Source organism: Crocuta crocuta, unplaced genomic scaffold (genome assembly GCF_008692635.1).
Source record: "Crocuta crocuta isolate KB4526 unplaced genomic scaffold, BGI_CrCroc_1.0 scaffold25, whole genome shotgun sequence".
NCBI classification, from domain to species: domain Eukaryota; kingdom Metazoa; phylum Chordata; class Mammalia; order Carnivora; family Hyaenidae; genus Crocuta; species Crocuta crocuta.
In genome coordinates this window covers 7,598,831-7,622,371 of record NW_027532015.1, presented here as the reverse complement: position 1 = coordinate 7,622,371, position 23,541 = coordinate 7,598,831, and the positions used below count along the sequence as shown (strand labels likewise).

Genomic DNA, 23,541 nt, shown 5'->3' with positions numbered 1-23,541 from the left:
TTCTTGATAAGAGTATTTGAGTGTTTGCTGAAGTGCCAGAAGATCATTTTACAAAGAAAAATCAAAGTCCAGATAAGGGTTCAAGTGTCTTTTTCTGGGTCAAGCAGTTAGATAAGTGTTATGGATCAAATCACAACCCAGGTCTCTTAACACTAAGAGTGTTATTGTTTCTTATTTATCACATGAAAGATATATTAGGGCTGAGATGTAATAATATAAATAAGTAATCTAGTTCATGTGCAACATTATTACTTTCTCATATTATTAAAATGGTTCTATATTGCTTTTCAGACTATTAAAATAGTAGTATGATCTGATTCATAATTTCTAATGAGAAAGTTATGTTCTAATGATATAAGTTCTTGTCATTTTGAGCCATAATCATTTCTGTAAAAGTATATAGTGTTGACTGAAAGGTAGTTAAGAGGCATTTAAAAAAATATGCCACAGCTAAGGGCACCAGGTGGCTCAGTCATTTGAGCATCTAACTCTTGATTTCAGCTCAGGTCGTGATGCTAGCGTCATGGAATTGAGCCGCACATCTGGCTCCACACTGAGCATGGAGCCAGCCTGAGATTCTCTCTCTCCCTCTGCCCCTCTGCTTTTCATACACACTCTCTAAAATTAAAAAAAATCTATGCCACAGATAAAAGGGAGCAGCCAATGTCTCTGGGAGTGGGCATAGATATTGGGTGAGATGAATCAAAGAATATTAAAATCACTAAAAATAGCTTGTAGCAACAAGATATTTTCTAGTGTTATGTAGTCTTCATAACATCTTTAATAACTCGTGTTTTGAATCTACTAATTAATGGTAGATTTGAAACTTGTGAATGTATACTTGGTTTTTGCACATTACCAACATTATTATAATCATCCTATACCTTTATTTTAAAGTTAAAACACCTGCCAGATCAAATTCTGTATTTAAATTGTGCATTAAATTCCTTGGTTTGGCAAATTTAAAGTAGAGATGGAGACTATGCCCACCCCCCCCCAACTTGATCTAGTCCTAAACAAGATTGTGCCTGATCTCAGTGTCTGATGGCTGACAGTGTCTTTCACCTGTGGTGGTAACTTTCATAAACCATCAAACATACCTTCTCCAGACATGAGAAGCTGGGCTGAGTTCATAGTATGTACTGTCTAGCTACTGTATCTTAGCTCCATGAACAAAATTGCTAATTGTATTGTACCATCTCCTTAGCGAGTAGTAAACCCTGGCTCTCACTCTGAGTCCCCTCAGCTGGATTACCTAGCCCAACTTGAAAGATGAAATGATGCTTCAGTTGCCTTGAACAAAACAGGCTAGATATTCTTACATGAGTACATATCAACTGACTTTATAAACATTCCAAAAAATTATATACCATAGAATAGCAAGTATTAGATAATAGAGATAGATACTAGTTTCCTTGGAAAGAGAATCGTTTGAATTATATACCACCTATTTAGACACAAAGTTATTATTTAAGTAAGCTAGAGTTCCAAGTTATTGAGTAACTTGCAAGAACAAAAAGGCTTTGTCTCTCTTTTAGAAAAGTTTACCATTGACCAGCCCACTGCTGTTGAAGGGTTATTTCTATTGAGGGCTGATTTGCTAGAATGTCAGGCCATCTGGCACCTCAGAACTTCTGAAACTTTCAAAGGCAAAAATATTGGTCTCTGGTGGCATTTCCCTTCAAATCTAATTATGTCACCATTAAAAATAATACATATCCACCCAGAAAGACAAATGTGTTTTAGTTGGGAATTTCCCATCTATTTATTGATTTAATCTTGTGTGGAAAAAGTATCATGTGCTTGTGGTAACAGTTTCACAGATTATAAAAGATGATACTCAAATCTCCAGCTTCTCTCTCAGAAGTAACTGTCATTGCTATCTTCTTAATATGTATCTGCCCACAAATATCTGTATTTCATATTATTGTGCCTTTGCATAGCCGTATCAACCCCTCCTTTTGGCATATACATACATAGCCTGTATACATCCATATGTATTAGAGATTATTTCTTATCAGCACATAGAAACCATCTCCCTGTTTTCCACTATGGCACAGCATTACATTGTGGGAAGTCTGCCCTAATTTATTTGCATAGCTGTCTACTGATGGACATTTAGATTGTTTTCAGCTTTTTTTGCTCTATCAGGACCTATTGAGCATCCCTGTACATATGTCTGTACACATGCTTGCAAATTAGATTCCTAAGGGGAGAATTTCTGACTCAAAAGTTATATACATTTTAATGTTTGGTGAATATTGCTAGCTTACCCCCCACCCCCCATTTGGCAGATTTTTAAAAGTCACTTCTGCTGCTTCTAATAATCTCCAGGAAATATAATGGCTTAGCTTAATTCTGTCAAACATAGGAATTCTTCATTATGTGATCAGCCTATTGATTTTATTATGAGCCGCATAATACGTCGTCTGGGCTCACTGTCTCTGGCCTCACTGTCTATACAGCACTTTATTGAAAACTTTTGGGGAATGAAAAAGACATAATGTAGAAATGTATTGTTCAGAGTAAACACGAAGGAAGAGAGGTAAAAGTATCAAAGATAAATGTAACTAAAGATATTCAGGACAACAAAAAGGATGAAGGTTGTCTGTGTCTTTTGGAAGAGCCGTATTTGTAAGGATAGGAGTGGCTATCGACTGGTTATTGGTGAGACTACTCAAGTGAATCATAGTGAGTGAGTGAAAGTTTGTAGTGTGATTTTGCAGCGAATTCCAAAATGGATGCTAAACAGGAAGATGGCAGGAACATGGGCCATAGTGAAAGGAGGAACTCTGCTCTGAATGGACTGGCCTGTAGGCTTTTCTCATGCTTCGTGTTATACACAGAAGCCTAGGGGGCTCACTGGGTCAGTCTGGACTTCCCCTGGGTTCCTTCGATATATATCCACATTATAGGAACAATGCCCTCCTGGGAAACGTATCAGGTTTTTACTTGTGAGTGTCAAGAGTACCTACAGTTTCGATTTATCTTACCATGTTCATTGTTATTATTAAAATTTGCCTTTTAATTTTGGCTTTGATTTTCTAAATCTGGATAGCTGAAGAAAATTAGAAAAGCCTGTAGAAAACCTGTAAGAACTTCCTCCAAAGCCCTGTGTGATTTAGTTGCATGTCCCAGAGGCTTGTGCTGTCAATTGACATCTTGAATGAGGAGGCGTGGTTGTCTGGGATGGTTTTACTCTTGTCTGATGCTGCGTATTTTTTAGGAAGGATATGGTTTTGAAACATTAACTTGTCTTGGCATTATTTTTAGTCGCCTAATAAAGTGCTGTCTGAATCATTAAATATTTAGAAGGTTGCTGCAGGCTGACCCCTGCACCTGGTTGGCTAAATCGGAAGCATATCAGCTGCCATTTCTCTTCCTCAACCTCTACCCCACCCAACCACCCCACTTAAAAAGAAAAAGCTCTTTGTGCCTTTTTAAAATGTCTTGTAGACTCTTCTGGCTGTAGGTTATGGACATTTAAAAAAAAGTATTGAATCTTCTTCTTATGAAGTATAATTTTTATTTCCCAACTGCCTCCTTTATAATTATCAGAGTAGATGACATGATTGAAGAGATGAACGTTAAAAATAATTCTTTGTGTACAAAGCGTATTGCCTGAACTTTCTGGGATAAAAGGAAAGTTCCGCCTTTCATCAGGGGGGCTCAGGCCTCCATTTCAGATTGAACCTTCTGCCCTTTAGGGCTGTATATTACTTTAAATGGCTACCAGCTGACAGAGTTGGTTGCTGGCTGATGTTAACTCGAGAGCTGTAAGGCATTGAGGACTCCTTAATAGAGCGACAGCAGCAGCAGACAATGACGTGAAATCTCTGATCATGATTAGGAGATTTTATTTTATTTTAGTATTTTAAATCCTGAGTTAGAAGGGTAAGGAAAAGGAGAATTGTGTATATTCTTTTCAAAGGCATTATAATCTGGATCTTTCCCTAAGTCCAAATGGGTTTATAACAAGTACAATTTTCTACCCATGCCTGAAGCTCTTCGTTTTGAATGAAGCCATGATGTACTGATTTATTTGTGATCACCTATTGACCTCCATATGCTTCACTTTGGAGGTTCCCAAGAAGCGTTTTTTTTTCCTTTTTCTTTTTTTTTTGGTGTTCTTTATATTGACCAATGTAAAAAGAAACATGTTAGGTTTTGCATGGAAAATATACTTGATATAACTTTACAGTTTTTAAAAATCTGAACTCTGTGTTTAGTAGGAAGGGCACTTTAAGATCTACTTTATGGTTCAGATATAAATTGTTTTTCACCAAAGAATTTAGACCGCCTTTTTTGCTTATATTTGAAGCCTAAAGAATGTAGATTGATGAAATTGCTAAATAAGTAAGTCATCTTTTAATAAATTAAATGAAATATAGTTTTTCAACATAAGAACTTTTTGAATTAGCCTAACCTTTGAACGTTTTTGCCAAAACCATATATCCGTAGCTCTTTTCACTTTGGCAATGGAATGTGGTTTTTATTAAGTAATTTAGATCTAGATTTTATTGATTCCATTATTGAGTTTTCCTGTGCTTCTCTCTGGTTCTGCAACCTTTGCTTCCTCATGGAATTGCATGTCCATGTTTGAGATATGGCTTATTCAGCTGGAGAATCTTAGCATATTCGGTGTTGACTGTTACAGGCATTGGCAGTGTTATGCTTTTTTCCACCTCTTGAGGATTAGCGCACAATTTGCACACTCGTTTAGACTGGCAAGATGTCAACTACTCTAAATTTCATTATCCAATTTATTAAGTCTCTCTGGTGATGTACTGCTTTCACTGGAAGCCTCTGTTTTTTGTTTTAATGATTGCAGGATGGTAAGACATAATGTATCAAAGAGGTGCTGGCAAAAATAGAAGTGGCTATGGAGATGTAAGGTGTCTTACCGAGATGATATTTTGTATACAGAGTTTAAGCTGAGAAAGTATTTTTTATAGATCTCAAACAAATACATAGTAAAGTGTGCTTACAGTTTCAAAAGCAACTAACTTTAAAATTTTACAAGTCTCACTTCTAATGTGTCACTCGATTATCAAAGAGAATAGTACTTTTGGATAATATGTTACATTTTAGCTATTTGAATTTTATAGAATATTTTTGGGTTTTTACATAAATGATCAATTTGTCTTTAAACTTTACATTTTTAATGTCAATTACACTTTAATAAAAATATTTCAGTTGCCTTTCAGTGTTTACATGAGAATATAGTACCCTGTTACTAAAATTCGGTAAGAATTAACAATTTTTTCGAGTGGTTCCATACGGATCCACTGAGTATTTTCCCCCTTTTTCTCCTAAAGAGAATGTTATCAGAGGTAAGTTCATCAATATCTTAGTTTTTGAGATTTTATAACTATAATTCAGGAGCCTCATTTAAGCTTTTGAGCAGAGGATGTCAGTTCTGAGACTGGGTGTCGGACATTTGCAAGGACCATCAGGGAAGCCAGTTGTTGGTACAGAGACTCTTGACGGATGGAAATTCGACTTTAGAATTCCAGATGGGAACCTACCCTTTCCCTCTTTCTTTATCCTGGCTTCCTCTCTTCTCGCACATACGTACCTATCATGCTTTTGGGAAAACTACTAATATGCAGGATGATGCTTCTTTTCCCTCATAAAGATTAGCCTTGTCTAAGGATAGAGGATGTTTGGAGTTCTACTAGTAACATTCTTGCTCTGGTATAAGAACCCTTTAAATATAAGACTCTACTTGAGAGAAAGACTATGGTATTTTATGTTGTTCCACAGAGTTTTTACTTAATTCATTCTTCTGATATGTGCATGGGGGATTGCATGTTTGCACGTGTCTCTGATCACAATCATCCAGCACCCTGGGTGGTAGCTGGAAGTTTGCCCAGCTGAGAAAGATTGTTCTTTTTCGCTCACTTCTTTCTTTATTTATTTTTTGTGGTGGTGCTGCTGCTGGTTGGTGGTTGGTGGTGCTGGTGGTTCCTTTTGTCTTGTATTTATGTAAAAAGTTTATTTGTTGCTGCTGAAAGATCTCAGCATGTGGCCTCAGAGCCCTCTCAGATCAGGGTCAGCCTGGTCAGTTTCTGTGTAAGTTTCTCTGCTCATTTCAATGATTAGTCTTCATGCTGATGTCAGTGCTTTTTTGGATACAAACTGTACAGATTAATTTTACTTATAACCTTCTGAATAATCATTAGTTTACTACACTTGTTTCTGAAATTAATAGTATACGTGTATAAATCTGAATTGGGCACCTTCAGGTGAAACGCATTCTGCTAAAAATCTCATAAAGCCATTTTTCCCCTGGAGACATGTTGGTTTTATGAATAAATGATGAAAATATTTTAAAAGCTTGTTAAAATTTGTATAGATCCGCATATGTAAAACATATGCTATTGAAATACTGATATGAAAATAAGCTGGAAACGAAATGGAAAGAAAAGTGGTTTGCAAATCCAAAAAATAATAACCATATTGTATATTGTTCCCCAATACGATAGGTTTTTTTTTTTCTGTTGTTAATGGAATCACTTTCTCCATATGATTGAGTGCTAACAATTTTTATGTTTAAGTAACTCAGATACTCTTTTAGGAGATAACACAGTCCAATTTCAGGTTGGTTTTTTTTCTTTGCTTTGTGCCCTGATGCAAAAAGGAAACTTAGTTATATTAACATCATTCCATGTGTGATTGTGTCACCTTTAAAGGCATTATGTATTTATGATGAAGTTCTGTGCATAGCTAGAGAAATATGTTTCATCGGACGTGTCTGTCAGACTTTTACTGGTATACTAAATAGGTAAGTAATGCAAAAACAAAATCACAGTTTTGCCTTGGAATAATGTCCATAATATTGGTGCAGAGACTGTATCATTTGATTTGAACTTTTTCCTTTAAAGCAATTACACTGAAAACTTTGCAGAAGTGTTTCTGTGAGCACCACTAATAATTTGACATCAAAATTTAACATTTAAAGTAACTGGTGTTTTACTCCCATTTTGGGTGGCTTCACTTCAGTTTTATTTTCAGACATAAGCCAATTCTCCACATGAAAAGAGTCTGAGTGACTTTTAGTAGTGTCAGTGAGATAAATGCTCCGCTGAAAGAATTTCCCCCATCACTTTATTGTTAAAACCTTCTTAGAAATAATACAGGTGATCACACTTCTTTCGTTTGGTGGTTTGTGTCATTTTCCTGCACCCGCCCCCTTTTATTTTCATGGGTGGGCTCCAAAGAGGAATATGGATACCACTATCTATTCTGGACGGAGACAACTTGAGAGATACCGCACTGCAGTTTGGGGAAGGGAGGCCTCCAGGAAGTGGGAGTGAGCTTCTCTTCAAACTGTGTGAGGGGTGGTGGAAGGGAGGATGCTGATTAAAATAATAAACAACTGCTGGAAAGAGAAGTGGATTACCACACTGCTGTCAGAGCGGTGAGGGGAGCCGGGAAGCCCACTGACACTGCCCTCGCCTGCCGCAGAATCTGCAGAGGGGGCCTTTCGATCTGCTGCTGGAACTTTTCTCCGGACAGATAGAACAACTTTTCAAACAACTTAGTTCTTTGCACTGACAGCATCCCTGAGGCATAGCCTGACCTAGAGAAATGGACTGAAACTAGCTTGGTGGTTGCCATAGCAACGCAGGCTGCGGGTGTCTGGGAGAGTGCAAGCCGGTGGCCTCCTGTCCGTGTTTGGGTGTTTCTTCAGACCAGAGTACACTCCTTGCTGTTTGAACTCTACATAAGTCATGCTCTTTGAAAACTGGCTCTTTACCCAGGATTTTTTTTTTTTCTTTTTCTTTCTGAAACCAGTCTGAATGGAGGAAGTTGGTAATACTTGGCTTTTTTTTTTTTTTTTTTTTTTTTTTTTTTCTNACCGGCTCCAGGCTCTGAGCTGGCAGTCAGCACAGAGCCTGACACGGCTCTCGAACCCACGAACCGCGAGGTCATGACCTAAGTGAAAGTTGGACGCTTAACCGACTAAGCCACCCAGGCGCCCCTAGCTGAACTTTTTAAAGCTAAAAGGGATCTGGACAGAGCTCATTTGGTCAAGTTGTGGATTATCTGATTTATGAAACACACTTCAGGTGTTATGAATTGTTCAGTATCACAGGGCACTCTGAGGCTTTGGATTTCTTGGAGGTTTGACTGATTAGCTCTGCTTTTTCTTCCTTTCAAGGGGTAGGTGACCTAATAGAGTCTGCTCCAAATGGAACTTCTCTCTGGACAACCCTCACTCACAGATATCTTGTGTAATTGTGTAACCAAAGGAAAACCTTGTTTTTTTTTTTTTTTTTTTTTTTTGCCTTCTCTCATGCAAGTTTCCAGGATATAGCTTCTTTTTGCTGTGTGTAATTGAGACCAAACTCTAAGCTTGGGGCCCAGGAGAGAACAGTTGTGGGCTGCAGGTCATTAGTGAGGTGAGCAGAAGGGAATCCTGGGCTTCCCAGAGAAAAAGGAGACCATGCCAGCCTCGTGGAACACAGCTACCAGAAATTATAGAAGCAGGTCTGTTCCTTGCGAACTCCGAAGTCCATGAAAAGACGGACCCACGGTGGGGTGGCTAAAATGTCCCAGCGCAGGCTGCTGCTGCTCATGGACCATAGCTCAAAGGCAAGGCTTGTAAAGGATTTTACAAAGGATTTTAAAGTATAGCCAGAAAAGATACGGATTTTAGAAGTTAAAAGCTGTTGTCTGAAGGAAGTTTGCCGGAAAGATGTAGGCTTCAAGGGCTACTGGACGATGATTGGTTTGAACTTCAGCTTACGGGAATTGCTGACAAAATTTGAAAAGGTATGCAGAAAGGGGACTTCATGAATGTACCTTTTTTTCCCTTCCTTGTCTGTTTTTTTTTTTCCTTAAACTCTGCATTTAGATGACAGATATTCTATTGACTCTTTGATTATTTAGTATAATTTCTAAGGCATATTGATTTGATATATCCTCTTTACACGTTTTTCCAACTAAAGAGCAAACGAGCGATTCTTTCCTTTGGTCAGGAGAGCTTCTCACGATGCCTGTCAGTTTTAGAATTCCACATCAGAAGAGGTCCTTTGTACTCAAGTCGACTGGTAATTTAATTGAAAGTTATTTTGGAAAGAAAAAAAAAAAAACAGCAACAACACCAGGTTTTCATGCCAGAGTCTGACTTCATCAGGCATGGGTTCTGTTTTCCATACCCCTCAGGTCTCTCTCCTTGCAGTTGGCGAGCACTGCCTTTCCCAGCCTGTTTTCTGAAGATTCCATTCTGAGAGTTGGGAGAAGATGCCTCCCCATGACAAGGGCCCATCCGATCTTAAAACTTCTTTTTTATTTCCGAATGTCTGTTTTATATGGGGAGCTCTTGCATGCACTGTGGGGCTTTCACGCTTGGATCATTAATTTTGCACTCAGTTCTTTTTTCCATAGGAAAGTTCTTGGCACACTCTGGGATTGAGCCCAGCCTGCCAAAGCTACCTTACATTTATACTTAAACAAAACAGAAAACCTCAACGTGCTGCTCATGGGCTCCTTCCCTTCCTTAGCCTTTGGATGCCAAGCACTTATCTTCTTTCAACTTCCAGTCTTTAAAGAAAAAGAAAGAAGCGAAGTAATTTCACTATGTGCTTAAGTCAATTATTTAACAGTTGTTAAAGATGTGCTCAGTGGCTTTCACCATGAGTATCCTACGGCTCCTTGCAATTACAAATATAAGCAAGCCTGTATTGAATCATTAAAGGAATAATGGGCTTTTTCTTACAAAACTACAATTGCCAGAGGAAAAAGGCATAAAACCATGTCATTTGAAAAATTTAGAAGCTTTTCCAAAACAATTGCAGTCATTGCTTCCCTCCTGGTGATAGAAACAGTGTGGTGGGAAGAGTGTGGAGAAAGAAGAATTCAGCTTCTCCTGGTTGGATGCTCCCCCTGGCCCCTCTCGCCTGCACCCCGACTGTAGCACTAAAGATTGTAACACAGAACGCACTTTGACCTCTTGCTTTAATATGTTAAGCACCTAAATTCCTGAGAGTAAGGATGGTTCCCAGTCAACTTGCTCACCATTTAAAAGGGGCAGAAGAGGGAGAAAATATCTTTTTTATGGCAGCTGGTAACAGCAGGTGACAAACTTTATGACCATAAAGAGATCTGTTAGCCTGGTTTGTATAGATTTGTCTGTTTTTTCCTAAAAAGGTATAGGGCATATGTTGCATGAATAATTCATTACTTAGACCCCCCTGTGAGGCAGTAATTGTGGGCAATAGCTGGACTTTTGTATTGTAATTGCTGCTATTAGTCTTAAAAAGCCTAGGTCAGATACCAGGGGTTAGTAACCTGCCTGAGCCTTCTGGCTCTTTTATTGGCAAGGTTACAAGTTCTGGTCATTTTAGTATATTTTCTCTTTTAACTCCCAAACCTTACTATTTGCCTATTTCTTATTCTTATTTTAGCAGTTGAGTCGACAGTAAAAGAACTCTACTGGCTTTTTCCTATCAAAGGCTTGGGTTTTTTTTTGAGACAAAGGCAAATTGAAGGAAACCATCCTGCCACCATTCACAATCTGAAGCTCTCTGCATATGTTTATTTTTGTGTTAAAAGCTTTTATAAAAATCTATGTGGGAGTTAATCTCTTTGCCATATTTCTTTTGTAGGAAGTTGCCATACATGAATATATTTTTCTCCAAGTCAAGTATTTAAAAAAATCCTTTGTGTATTTTCACAAAAGCTGCCTCATATAGCCTAGGCTATGTTGGTTCATTGCCAGGAAAACTTGGTGTTTTGGAAAGGTACCACTACCTCACACCTCTCAAATATAACTACCTACCTTCCCCCAGCTCGGAAAGCAATAATACCATTTTTAGGGAACGACCAAGGCCTTCTGCTGTAATGCAAAAGCCGCACGATATCTCCAGAAACTGAGTAACAGTCTTTCTATAGTTCTTTTACTCTCCATTCCCCTAGTCTTTTTTCCCCTCAGTATTAGTGATCTGCTTCTTGAGAGAAGTTACCTTAGTGATGGTAACACTTCTCATGTCAGTAGTTGAAATGCTTCTGTCTGAGGTTTAGGTTATCATAGGAAAAAGGTAATTTTGCTATGCTCTTGAAGCCATTTCAGNGTCTTCCAATGACGGTTAATCTGAAAACTTGTAGACTGATCAGATAATTGAAATTTCCAAATGACTGCAGACCTTCCCCATAACTTCAAGGCAGCAGTTGGTTTGTGAAACGGAAAAGGGAGTATTCTGTTTGGTGTTTCTGAATTTTAGAGAAATTCAGTGGCTTTGTGATTTATTTTTTTTAAATGTTTTTATTTTATTTTATTTTATTTATTTCTAGGAGAGAGAGAGAGACACAGCGTGAGCAGGGGAGGGTCAGAGAGAGAGGGAGTCACAGACTGAAACAGGCTCCAGGCTCTGAGCTGGCAGTCAGCACAGAGCCCGACGCGGGGCTTGAACCCACGAACCGCGAGATCATGACCTAAGCGAAAGTCGGACGCTTAACCGACTAAGCCACCCAGGCGCCCCAGTGGCTTTGTGATTTATATTGTGTATCCGTTCATATGTGAATGTTTGACACATGATTGAGTTCTGTAATTTGGTTTTCTGGTCCCAAAATGGGTGATGCCTGGTTTGGTTTTCTAGCAGAGGCAGGACAGGCAGATTACACTTGGTGCTCCTTCCTCATCTTCTAGAACCAGAAAAGACCATGCCAAGCATCCCTAAGAATCCTAAGGCAGGAGATATTCTCTACTGTTCCCTCAAGGTGACAGCTCACCCAGGATCGGGAGATCCCAGCTGACAGAAATTACGCCTACCCCATGGTGGTCCTTCAGAGGAGGTTGAGACTGGACTGTCTTTCTAAGGGAGGATGGTCTTGCATCAGGGTGTCCCTGCCAACAAGCAGGACCCTGCCACCTAACCAAGTGACGCAGGGTGAGCGCTGTGCCCCGGTGCCCCGCGTGACTACTCAGAGGTCAGACTCACAGTTGACTTGACACAGGAAGCTGGCCCACCAAAGCACCTCTCTGAAATCCTACCTATGAGTTCGCTTTAGTGCCACCTTGATTTTAGTGAATTAATCTTCTCCTTGAAAGCACTTCGTAATGAAAGTATCTGATGGCTTCAGCAGCTAATATTCTGTCATGTTAGAGCCATTTGCATTGTGTACCGCTAGTTCTGTCTTAGTAGTCACGGAGGGTAGAGTAATGGACCGTTGTGGCTCAGTGACATTTTGAGTGACTGTTGTCTTTTATTAATTTATGCAGTTCTGCTGGATGAATGGTTTTCTGATTGGGTTGTGTACATGTGTGTACGTCTGAGCAGTAAGATTCTCTTGGAGAATCCTTTGGGGAAGGTGGCTTCCCATAGTGACTGAGAGAAACCAGTCAATGATAAATTTCCTTTATAGTATTTACCTCCTTCAGGATGACTACTTTTAAAAATTATGATTTGACCATGGGTGAGAAGAAGGGGAAAAATAGTGAGGGAGAGGGAGGGACGCAAATCATGAGAGACTCTTGAATGCTGAAAACAAACTGAGGGCAGATGCGGTGGAGGGGAGGGGAAGGGGGGTGATGGGCATGGAGGAGGGCACTTGTGGGGATGAGCACTGGGTGTTATATGGAAACCAACTTGACAAGAAACTATTAAAAATTATTATTTGAAGCTGTATCTTAGAGTTCAGTTTACAATGTTTAATTTTATTTTTTTAAATGTTTATTTTTGAGAGAGAGACAGAGAGAGAGAGACAAAGTGCAAGCAGAGGAGGGATCGAGAGAGAGGGAGAAAGAATCCCAAGCAGACTCGGTCGGCACTGTTAGCACAGAGCCCAGCATGGGGCTTGAACTCATGAACTCTAAGATCATGTCCTGGGCTGATGTCAGGCACTTACCAACTGAGGCATCCAGGTGCCCCAACAATATTTAATTGTAAAACAAATGTGTTCTTGGAGACACGGTAGACTTCTACTTTTTAAGGTCTGTTCATTTGTTCAACAGTTATTAAAGAGTTATGAAGAGGCACTGGGCTGAGTTCAGGGATAGAGTAGAAAATAGGTTAGACATGCTCTCATTGAGCTTACTGCCTAGTGGGAAGATAATTAAATCTTAAACACGGAAAGTTTTCACTGCAAGTGTGTGATTCAGCAAATGGAGAGGGAGCTATGAGAGTAACAGGCCTAATCTAATCTAGGGGCAGAGAAGTCTTTTCTGGAGAAGTTACCTTTAAACTGGGACTTAAAAAGATGGGTTTGAAGTTAATATAAAGAAATGTGTATTGGGGGAAGAATTTGAGAGGTTTCTGGGCCCTACGCAAATCAGGAGGTGAGGGCTTGGGTGCTCCGGGATTATGGTTTGAAACATAAACATGCAATAATCTTTGGGTTTTACAACCCATTCAATCTTGTTTATACCATCTGACTTGGGGAATTAAGGTGGGGCAGTAATTTGGCCACATGAAACATTTCATAACTGCTCCTAAGAAGCTTATGATAATATTGTCAACCAAACCTGCATACTCCAGGAGGGAGGTCATTGTATTGTAATTCACCATGACTTTCATATGTTTCAGTAACAACCTGGTATAGATTCAAGGATTTGGAACACTTTTTGGTTATGAAAGGTATTTTGATTAATAGCAGTGTTTGCGGTGTTTGAATTTAAAATGTAGATTGTTTACTGATTCTTTATCATTGCAAGTGGCTTGTTCAAATTATCTCAGCAGGACAGTTAATTGTGGGCTTTTTCCATTAAGTTATTCAGCTTTTCTCCTACTCTGTTGTCTAACATATTTATAATCATAGGTAATGGGATAAGAACATTACCGGCATTGATTTCTTACTTTATAAATGCTGCTATAGACCAGGTATTACTACTTTCTATTGTCTGTCAATTGGATTCCATAATTATTAACAGAGTGATTAAAATATATGAGATTAGTTGTTGAAAGCAAGTGCAGCTTATAAATAATTCATTGAATAATTTATTGAAATTTATCATTAATAATTAGTTGAATAATTAATCTCAATTACCTACTATCCCATAGACTTCACAAAAGCCTCAAAGCGTATTTACCCATTATGTGATATTTGATGATATTTGTTTGGTTGTTAATATTATTTTTTGGTAATATCCAACTTGTTAAAAAAAAAAAGTTATGGTTCCTCAATTTCAAATCCTAAAGTTCTGGCAACAACAATCCCACTGAGCTCCTGTTAATCAATCCCACACTGTCTCCGAATTCCAGTCTTGTTTTTGAAAGGAACCGTGGATTGCTTTTCCCCTGATGCTTAACTTTGTTGATTTAGCCTGAGACTTGGGATATGGTAGGGAAATCGTTGCTGACCTCACTTCTTCACCTTCAGGAAAGGGGTCAGGACTCCTTTAGGGAAAACATTGCTGTGGCCATGTAAGGTTAGGTAAATATGCCATGCAAAAATAAACCAAAATTATGTCAACAACGTCTGCAGAGGATGAATCTATTCTAGCACCAATTCAGTGATTGAAGACTTTCTCGGGGCACCATATTCTTAATCTCTGTTTCCTATCAGAGGGCTCAAGCAGTTCTATTTATTAAAATCTAAAGACACTTTTTTGCTTACATGGTTATAGTTGCTACTTGATTATAGAACATTATAAAGAAGTAAAATGTATGTGACATACATTTATAAGTGTTGGCCTAGAATATCTCTATGGGTTAGATAATTAGAGAAATGTCCAATCAAGGGAAAATTTGGCATAAAGATAAATTGGCAAGCAACTAAATAAATATTTTCCTTTATTTAGGAAGCTAAGTTTGAGCTGGGTGGTGGGTGTTGTGTACAAGAGACTAATTGGTGAAATCTCTGTGAGCTTTGTTGTCATCTTCTGGAAGGCTGGTCTCACAGCGTGCATCTTATGCTTTTGATGATGTTTTCCTATGTTGTCATCTTATTCTAACCCCTGGTTTCCCAACCTTCTACATTATTCTTACATTGTTAGAAGGCATGTTTCAAATGAATCCTTAAAGATCCCTTCTGTCTTATTTTTAAATGTGAGTTCAACTGCTTGAATACTTTGCTTTTGGCATCTCTGTGCACACGACCGGCTTATGTTAAATGCTTGGAAGAGCATTGCTTGGTGCTTCTACATGGATAACCTTCCCATAAATAATTATCAATAACTATTTTGTGCTGCTTAATGTTCAGAATGGCTTGTAGGTGACAGAGGTAAGCATGAGTAGGGCAAGTCCCCCAGCTATGTGGTATGAGTAAAACCTCCTTCCTGGAATTTCAACTTATTTTAGCATTTGGTGCTACATCAGGGTCATGATCTAACAACCTCCCATGCTGGCATCTTGATTTTAAAACCAGTGCATCATTGCACAATCACCTATGAAGAAACATGATTCATTAACTGCAGGTAATTCTAAATTTCCAGTAAAAGAATAGGCAGGGCTTTGCAGTATAAGCTTCTAAATAATTTTAGTTCTCATGTTAAATGTTTTACATGAAGAGATTAAAGAAAATGATTACTGAACTCCCTTCCAAGTTTTTAATGGTCTGCTTTTCCTTGGCATTATAGTGGCTAATATGCCAGTCAATTAAGGTGAACTTAATGCTTTCATTCATGCAATTATACATTTGTCTATCACCTATCTATCTCTGTTTTAGGTTAGGTTATTCTGTATAACAGACTGTGAAGAATACAGAAGCAACAGGAAGATGATTTTTATGATTTTAGGAGCTTTTAATTATTTGGCCAAATAAATATGCCACCCAATGTCCGTAAAACAAAATAATGTATGCTGATTGTCTTTGATTGCTTTCTGATTGTTGATTTTCTTCCTGACTTTTGTGGAGGTTTAGGAGTGGGAGGGTTTTTCACATACTGAAAGTTGCATTCCAGCATGAATATATGATGACTGGTAGTGCTCTTAACCAAAACTTGATAGAAATACCTGCAGTGGTTGGCCGGTGATGGAGTTCGCTTCTACACCATCTGTCTTCATGGCTGGGTTGGAAAAGGCATCCCCTGATTGGCTCTCAGGAGCCAAAGTTGCTTTGTGTTCTTGGTATCCAGATTTACTGATATTGTAGAATACTTTTGTGAAACTTAAAAAAAAAAGTGTATATGGATCTTAATGCACTTCTATCTTTCTACTTCTCATGACTATGAAAGGAAGCAAATCTGTCAGGCGACTTTAGGAAGTAGTGGTTTGAACTTCCCTGGTGATTTTAGGTATAGTTCATTGACAGTAGTGTTTAGGAACCTATCCAGGAAATTTGAGTCCAGGTTCACTGGCAATAGAGAGCAAAGAGATCCCTTGCTCACTGTGTTGTTGGGCTTCTTGAGAAAGATGGTGATCACGCATACATACAGCATGAGCTTAAAATTATTGATCTTTTAATCTATCTCTTTAGATGTCTTAAAATGCATTACAGGACACAAACATAAAGCAGTTATGTTCTAAAGAATAAGGACTAGGTTCAGAAGTTGACATCAAAGAACCTTTCAACAGAACTGAACCTCTTTCTTTTTCACTGAGAATTTCTATTTGAAGCATCCCAAACTGAAATTATAATGAGATTGCCATTTTACGTGCATGATGTTGTCCAACTTGAGTACCTTGACTCTGTATCAGGCTGCGTCCCCTGGTCTCCTGTTGGTGTCTGCTCTGCACAATAGAGATGCTGGTGAAATGCACAGAAGTCAACAATCTCAGTGTTTTTGTTTGGTGGTGAACACCAGTTCTGGGTGGTTACCAAAGTAACCACACACTTTGCAGATGGACCTGATTTGGCTTTGTCACTAGGGTAAGATACCCCAGAGACCAACAGTCTGACAAATTTGGACCATACATTTTGCAGAAGTTGTCCATCAGAGTCTGTGTTCATCTCTCCTCCTCCTCATATCTGACCTTATTAGTGTTATATTAGACATCACAAATCTCAGAAATTATAATACACCATTTCTGCTCTTTACATAGAAGTGATAACTTCCTACCATGCTCATTAGAGTAGTGAGGTACTAAAGGCCTTTCCATGTATACTTCCCATTAGTCTAGTCTGTAGATGTTTAAAAAACAATCTTTTAGATCCTGATCTCTAAGCATTGGTTCTTGATGGATTTGCTAATTGGGAGTGATTTCTAAATTAATGAAAGCATTCTGAGTATTCAAAGAATTTCTAGTTAATTTTTAATCATACTCATTTGGAATTGGAAATCTTAAGAAGAGTGAGGCTTCTAAAGGAAAACTGAAAATGAGAAAGATAATAAAACTATGGTATTTAAGAATTTATTCTCCTTTTACTAATTCAGATTCATGACCTGAAATAATTTTTTAATTTCTGTAGTAAGTTGCCTTAGTATTCATTATCAGCTAATGTCGTGGAGACTCACTGCACACCTTCATGGCCCTAAAGGTGCTTGTTTTTCTGTTTTTAAGTCCACACTCCTTTGTTGGATGGTAGTGGCTGTCATACTAGAGTTAGGTACAACTAGCTCGCTTTCATTTTATTCAGGAAGAAAAGATGATTGCCAAATTAATACAGATAGTTGTGTTGACAGTTTTATAGTGGAGAGTATTAAAAGTTGATAAAGATCTTGTGTATTTATTTTTTTAATGTTTATTTATTTATTTTGAGATGAAGGGGGTTGTATGCATGTGTGAGTGGAGGGAGGGGTAGGGAGAGTAGGGAGAGAGAATCCCAAGCAGGCTCTGCACTGTCAGTACAGGGCCTGTTGTGGAGCTGTATCCCACAAACTATGAGATCATGACCTGTGCTGAAATGAAGAGTTGGACACTTAACTGTGCCACCCAGGTCATCTTACACTGTGTATTTTAAATTTTAAATTTATCATATTTATCTAATTACAAAAAGAAACCCTGTTTTTTGTAAAAAAAAAAAATAGAAACTCTAATTTTCTTGTACAAAGAAATATACTATTTTGATATTTCTTAGTGTTTTAATGTGTACAATGATATGCAAAAGCATATGCTGATTTAAACACCTACTTTTAAAATTAACATCATAATACATAGTTTCCTATCCTGCTTGTTTAAGCTCATTATATACCATTAATGTATTGTTATAGTCAAATGTACTATTTGACTTTAAACACAATTAATGTAATAAATGTGTTTATATATAAATCTTCCTAGGATAGGTAATTTCAACAATTTTAAGACTTTTGATACAGATTCCCAAAATGCTTTTTCTAAGTCTGAACCCATTTTTATTATTAATTTATAGTCATTTTTATTTTACCTTATACTGAAATTTAGAAAAAATAATTTTCTATGTAACAGGAGAAATATTATTTTGTCATTAGCTTTATTTCTTAATGAGGATAACCATTTTTATGAAAATATTCTTTTAGAATTTTAGAAATAAACTATTAAATTGGAAGGACAAACTGTTAAGTTTGTCTAAGTGTGAGTAAAAACAGGTAAAATTATGTAGTATGTCTAAAAGGTCCTATTTTGAGGCCTGTGTGTATAAAGGGGAGAAAGAATCTGGGCATTAAGCGGAGTTCAACGATTTGGCAATAATAATTGTATAAAATTTCAAAATTTGTCATGAATCTGAAATACCAACATCTAAGCAACTGGTACATGAAATTTAGATTATAATACATTCTGTTTTTAAGAACTAGGGAGATCGATATATTGAAGATTTAAAGGCTATTATTTTCAACGTAAGAATGGTGGAAATACTTGAATTTGTTTTCATTCAAAGTGAATTTAATTGTTTTGCTTTAAAAAATTCATCTGTGGAATATAAAAAAATAAAATTCTGTATAGCAACCCTAAGGTTCTGTTGACACTAATCCCTAACATTTGCATTATCTCTTTGCTCTTTTTTCTTCAGGACATCCAGGCAGAAATTGATGCACATAATGACATATTTAAAAGCATTGATGGAAACAGACAGAAGATGGTAAAAGCTTTGGGAAATTCTGAAGAGGCGACTATGCTTCAACATCGACTGGATGATATGAATCAAAGATGGAACGACTTGAAAGCAAAATCTGCCAGCATCAGGTCAGAATAGTCAATATCAAAATAAAAAATGATGGGGGAGGGAGATTTTTATGATTTTTGTCTGTCAGAAAGTGAATAGGAAGCCTCACCACCATGCTGCTTTCTCAGAAGTAGTTTAAGATCTAAATGCTGGGGCACCTGGCTGGCCCAGTCGATAGAACATGAGATGCTTGATCTCGGGGTTGTAAATTCAAGCCCCACATTAAGGGTAGAGATTACCTAAAAATAAAATCTTGAAAAAAATAGAAAATAAAGATGTAAATGCAAAAACTTTTTTTTTTTTTTTAAGTTACAGTTTTAGCTGCATTTATATCCAGGTCTCTCTGCCAGCTGTTCTTAACTATTCACAAATTTGCATATCATATTTTAGATCTAATAATACTAAGAATAATAGTAAGAATAATATTATCAATACTTGCTTGTTATTGAGTGTTTACCTTGACTAGGTACTATGTTAACATCTTTATAAACATTGTTAAGTACTCAAAATATCCTGGTAGGTGAATAGTAAAATTCTTTCTTACATGAAGAAACAGAGGCTTAATGAATATATGGAAGTTGACAAGATTTTGAGCTAACAAGTTCCAAGCCAGGATTTGAATCCAGATCTTTATGAGTCTTGGCAGTGAATGTTTTGCTTCATTATGCTAGTTTTATGTCCAATTAGAAAATGTATTTATAGAAATTAAATATAGCTCATGGACACTGAAGTGGAAAGCTGATGATTCATGTCCGCATTTGGAGAGAGTAAAATAAGGGTGAATTTGAAGACCAGGATGCCAACAAGCAAAGGACCCTGAAAAAATATGTAGTATGGCAATTATTAATGCTATTGGGAGTCTGGAATTACATTTAATGGATGGTAATAGTACCCAACTGGATATGAGTTTAGAGGTAACTGACTGAGAATATACTATTGAGCAAAGATCCAAATGAGGAATTTTGGTAGAAAGACCTAAAATTTGCATTTGGGTCAGGTTTTTTTATGTTCAGAAACTGTATGATGTATCAAAAAATATACATCCTTAAACAAAATGATCTTAAGTTTGACTCGCTGACTTTGCAATTTACTTATTGATCTTGGACAAGTCACTCTGTTTCTCTGAGCTTTAGTTTTCTCATTTACAAATCAAAATATAAAGATTTATTCCACATGATCACTGTGAAGCTGGAATGGGATGTTCTGATAGCTCCTTAACCTGGGTAAACCCATCTAATGTAGCAACTACTTGATTTTTCCTTATATAAAGGGGCTCAGTGGATCTGCTTCATCTGGTTTCTGGATTTCATAGAATGAGTTCATAGAGAATAGAAATCTTCAGTGATGATTTGTTGTGAATAAGCTTTAAAAACTTTTTTTTCTAGGAGATATACGGAAAGGTTTTTATTCTTCTGGGTCTCATAGAGGGACATTCACACTTCTTTTTACCCTTTTTGCTTTTTTTTTTTTTTTTTACCTTTTTACTCCTTCTTTAAGGAGATAGTGTAGCATGACCATGGAAGCCTGTGTCTAAAGATCCTCTCCGAGATTATGTTAGCATCAGCCAACTACTTTTGTCAATAAGAGAGGCAAATTTGGGAATATTGTACAGTGACAGAATATACTTAATGCTTATTTAAGATTGAGTTTTCAACTGGCCAGATCCTACTGGGTTGCAATTTCCTGTTCCCCATAAACAAAAATTTTAAAACTGATTTAAAATATTAACTCAGTTGTAAAACATTTACCGAGGTTCTAGAAAAACCAACATCTGTTCTAACAAGTGAAAAGCCACAGGGCTGGTCCTGGTGAAGATTGTCCGCGTGGTGCTGAAATTTTGGGAGTTCAGAGGGTGGGTTCCTTAGGAAAGAGCATTTAAGGGGTGCCTGGGTGGTTCAGTTAGTTAAGCATCCTACTCTTGGTTTTAGCTCAGGTCATGATCTCATGAATTGTGAGTTCAAAGCCTGTGTCGGGCTCTGTGCTAACAGTACTGAGCCTACTTGGGATTCTTTCTCTCTCTCCCCTTCTCTTTCTGCCCCTCCTCCCTTCAAAAGGAAGGAAGGGAGGGAGGGAGGAAGGAAGGAAGGAGGGAGGGAGGGAGGAAGGAGCCTAAAAATTAAAAAAAAAACCAGGAATGTAATTAAGGCCTACATCATAAACCAATTTCCAAATGGAAAGCTACAGACAAAAATACTCTTTGGCCTTTCATAGATGCTATTCCTAAGCCTATCAAGTCACATTTTTTTTCTAACCTGGAAACAAAGAGCTTATAAACTATTGTTGGAATATGAAATAAATCTAATAAATAATGTTATTTTTAGAAGATGGCAGAGTAAGCTTTTGCCAGTGGACTTCTGCATCAAGATAGGTCATACATTAGTGTGTTACTAATATGGTAATGAATGAAAAGAATTTTTAGCCACATAACCCACCTCTGGAGCTTCAGGTCTTTTCAAGTATTTAATAAGAACAAACTTCTGTGTTTAAGGCGTTGCAAATCATAAATAAGATATGAGTCCTAGAGTGTTTCCAGGTCTATCCATGTTAAGGTGGAGACTTAGACTTTGCCTTAGACGAAGGCTGAGACTAGAATTTGCTGTTGGTGTGGAGGGGAAGGCTTGTGGCCAGAAAAAAAAGATGGAGAGAGAGAGGTGTCCAGGATAGCGAAGGGAGACTGAATAGGTGCTCGGTTCATGTTGTTGAAGCACTAGTGAGACATCCAGAAACAAATCACCATTGGATTGCCATCTCTTTAGAAGAAAGGTTTAGGCCAGATAAAGAAATGGTGAGAGAGTATCCAGACAGAGGAGCAGGTAAGCATTGTGAGTTGGCAAGAGGGAGAAAAATTAGGAGACAGCAAAGAATCCCAGGAAACCCTTAAATATAAGGGTTAGGTGAAGAAAGGGAAAGCCAGCAAAGGCACCTGAGAAGTGGGTGGCCTTGAGGAGAGGACAGTCAGAAGTGTTGTCAAGGGCCGAGGGAAGGGTTTTGAAGGGAAAGCATGGTCAGCGGTGTAGACAGCTGAGGGAGTGGAGGGAGATCAGGGCTGCAGAGGCAGGCACGTTGAGAAGAGCATTGGTGACTCTGCTGGGAAAGAGTTTTGGTTGAGGTGAAAATCCGATTTCAAGAGGACCAAAGAGTCAGGACGGGATGTGGAGAAGCGGAAACAGAACTAGTCCACACAATCTTATTTTCTCAAGTAACTCTGCTGTGAAGGGAAGGGGGAGAGAGGCCACACTGCTATAACGGTGTTATAACACATAACAGCATTGTAAACATATAATAACTAGGGGACTGTATCTGCACCTATAGTCACTAGTCTGCTTTCATATAGATCAGATACACTTCACTAAGGAAGTAAATGATACATTCTTCATTTTTAACTTTGAAAAATGGGCAAAAGAAATTATATGCACGTTCATTATTACTTGGATATTTACAAAAGTTGTATACTTCTTCATGGAAATATATATGAATTTGTAGCTATCTGTAGCGATGAATGTGAACTAGACATACGGTGGTAATTGTTCGGCAATATATACCTTTATTCAATCATTGTGTCATACACCTGAAAGGAATATAGTGTTGTTATATGTTAATTATATCTTAGTTGAAAGAAAGATAAAACAGTTTCTTAAAAAATATAGAAGTTTATTATACTCAATAATAGGCCCTCATATAGGAAGCACACCTTGGAGAGAAATGACACAGGGTAGTGTTGAGTAATGTTAGGTGGTGGAACTACACCACCTCGGTTCAAGCACTGGCTTTGCCACTTAGCAGCTGTGCAACTGTGGGCAGGTTAGTTAGCCCATATGTGTTACCTCATATGCCAGAGAGGGATAATAATAACCTTGTAGGGTTATCATGAATATTTCATTTAATTAGCCTAGGTAAAGTGCCTAAAACAGTGGCACCCAGTAAGCACTCGATAATTGTTAACTATTATTATTTTTTTATGGATTACCATTCCATGTGGCATTAATTAGTTCAAAAGACATAGAAATTCTCCCTACTTTATTTTTTTTCTTAGTCATTAATATCGGGAATTTCTGAGAAGGTCCCTAATAAATGGTGTCCATCTATCCTGGCTGAATTCTGAACAAATATGAAACAAAAGTATGTCTGAGAGAGACTAACAGTGTCATAATCATTGCTGATACAGAGGTCAGGTTGGAGGGGGTGGCTTAGATTGAGGGCTCAGTGGATGTAGTCTGTTAGCTAAGCCCCAGAATGAGACAGCATCACCAGCAGTCACCAGACAAGATGGCTGACCAAGTGAGAAACCCTACGTGGAAGAGTGGGGAGGAGCTCGGTCTGCAGGCCATTTCTCAAGGGAACTTGGGCTGAGCTTAGCATCCAGTTGCTTCCCAGATTGATGAATCAGATTCTTCACTGTACCTCGACAGAGACTGAGAGTCAAGATTCAGAGAAGAGGTCACGAGTGTGCTCAATGAGAAAGTGCCTTCATGGGGCGCCTGGGTGGCTTAGTCGGTTAAGCTTCCGACTTTCACTTAGGTCATGATCTCGCGGTTCGTGGGTTCGAGCCCCGCGTCGGGCTCTGTGCTGACTGCC

General features: G+C 38.0%; 1 protein-coding gene across 3 annotated transcripts in view; it reads left to right on the top strand.

The window, feature by feature from the left end:
• UTRN (utrophin) overlaps nt 1–23,541 on the top strand; it is a 563,065-nt gene that overhangs the window by 392,040 nt on the left and 147,484 nt on the right. For all 3 annotated transcript variants that reach the window (XM_077776104.1, XM_077776105.1, XM_077776103.1), the window contains one exon: nt 18,814–18,986. In XM_077776104.1, the coding sequence (XP_077632230.1) occupies nt 18,814–18,986 (173 nt within the window). The remainder of the gene's footprint in view (nt 1–18,813; nt 18,987–23,541) is intronic.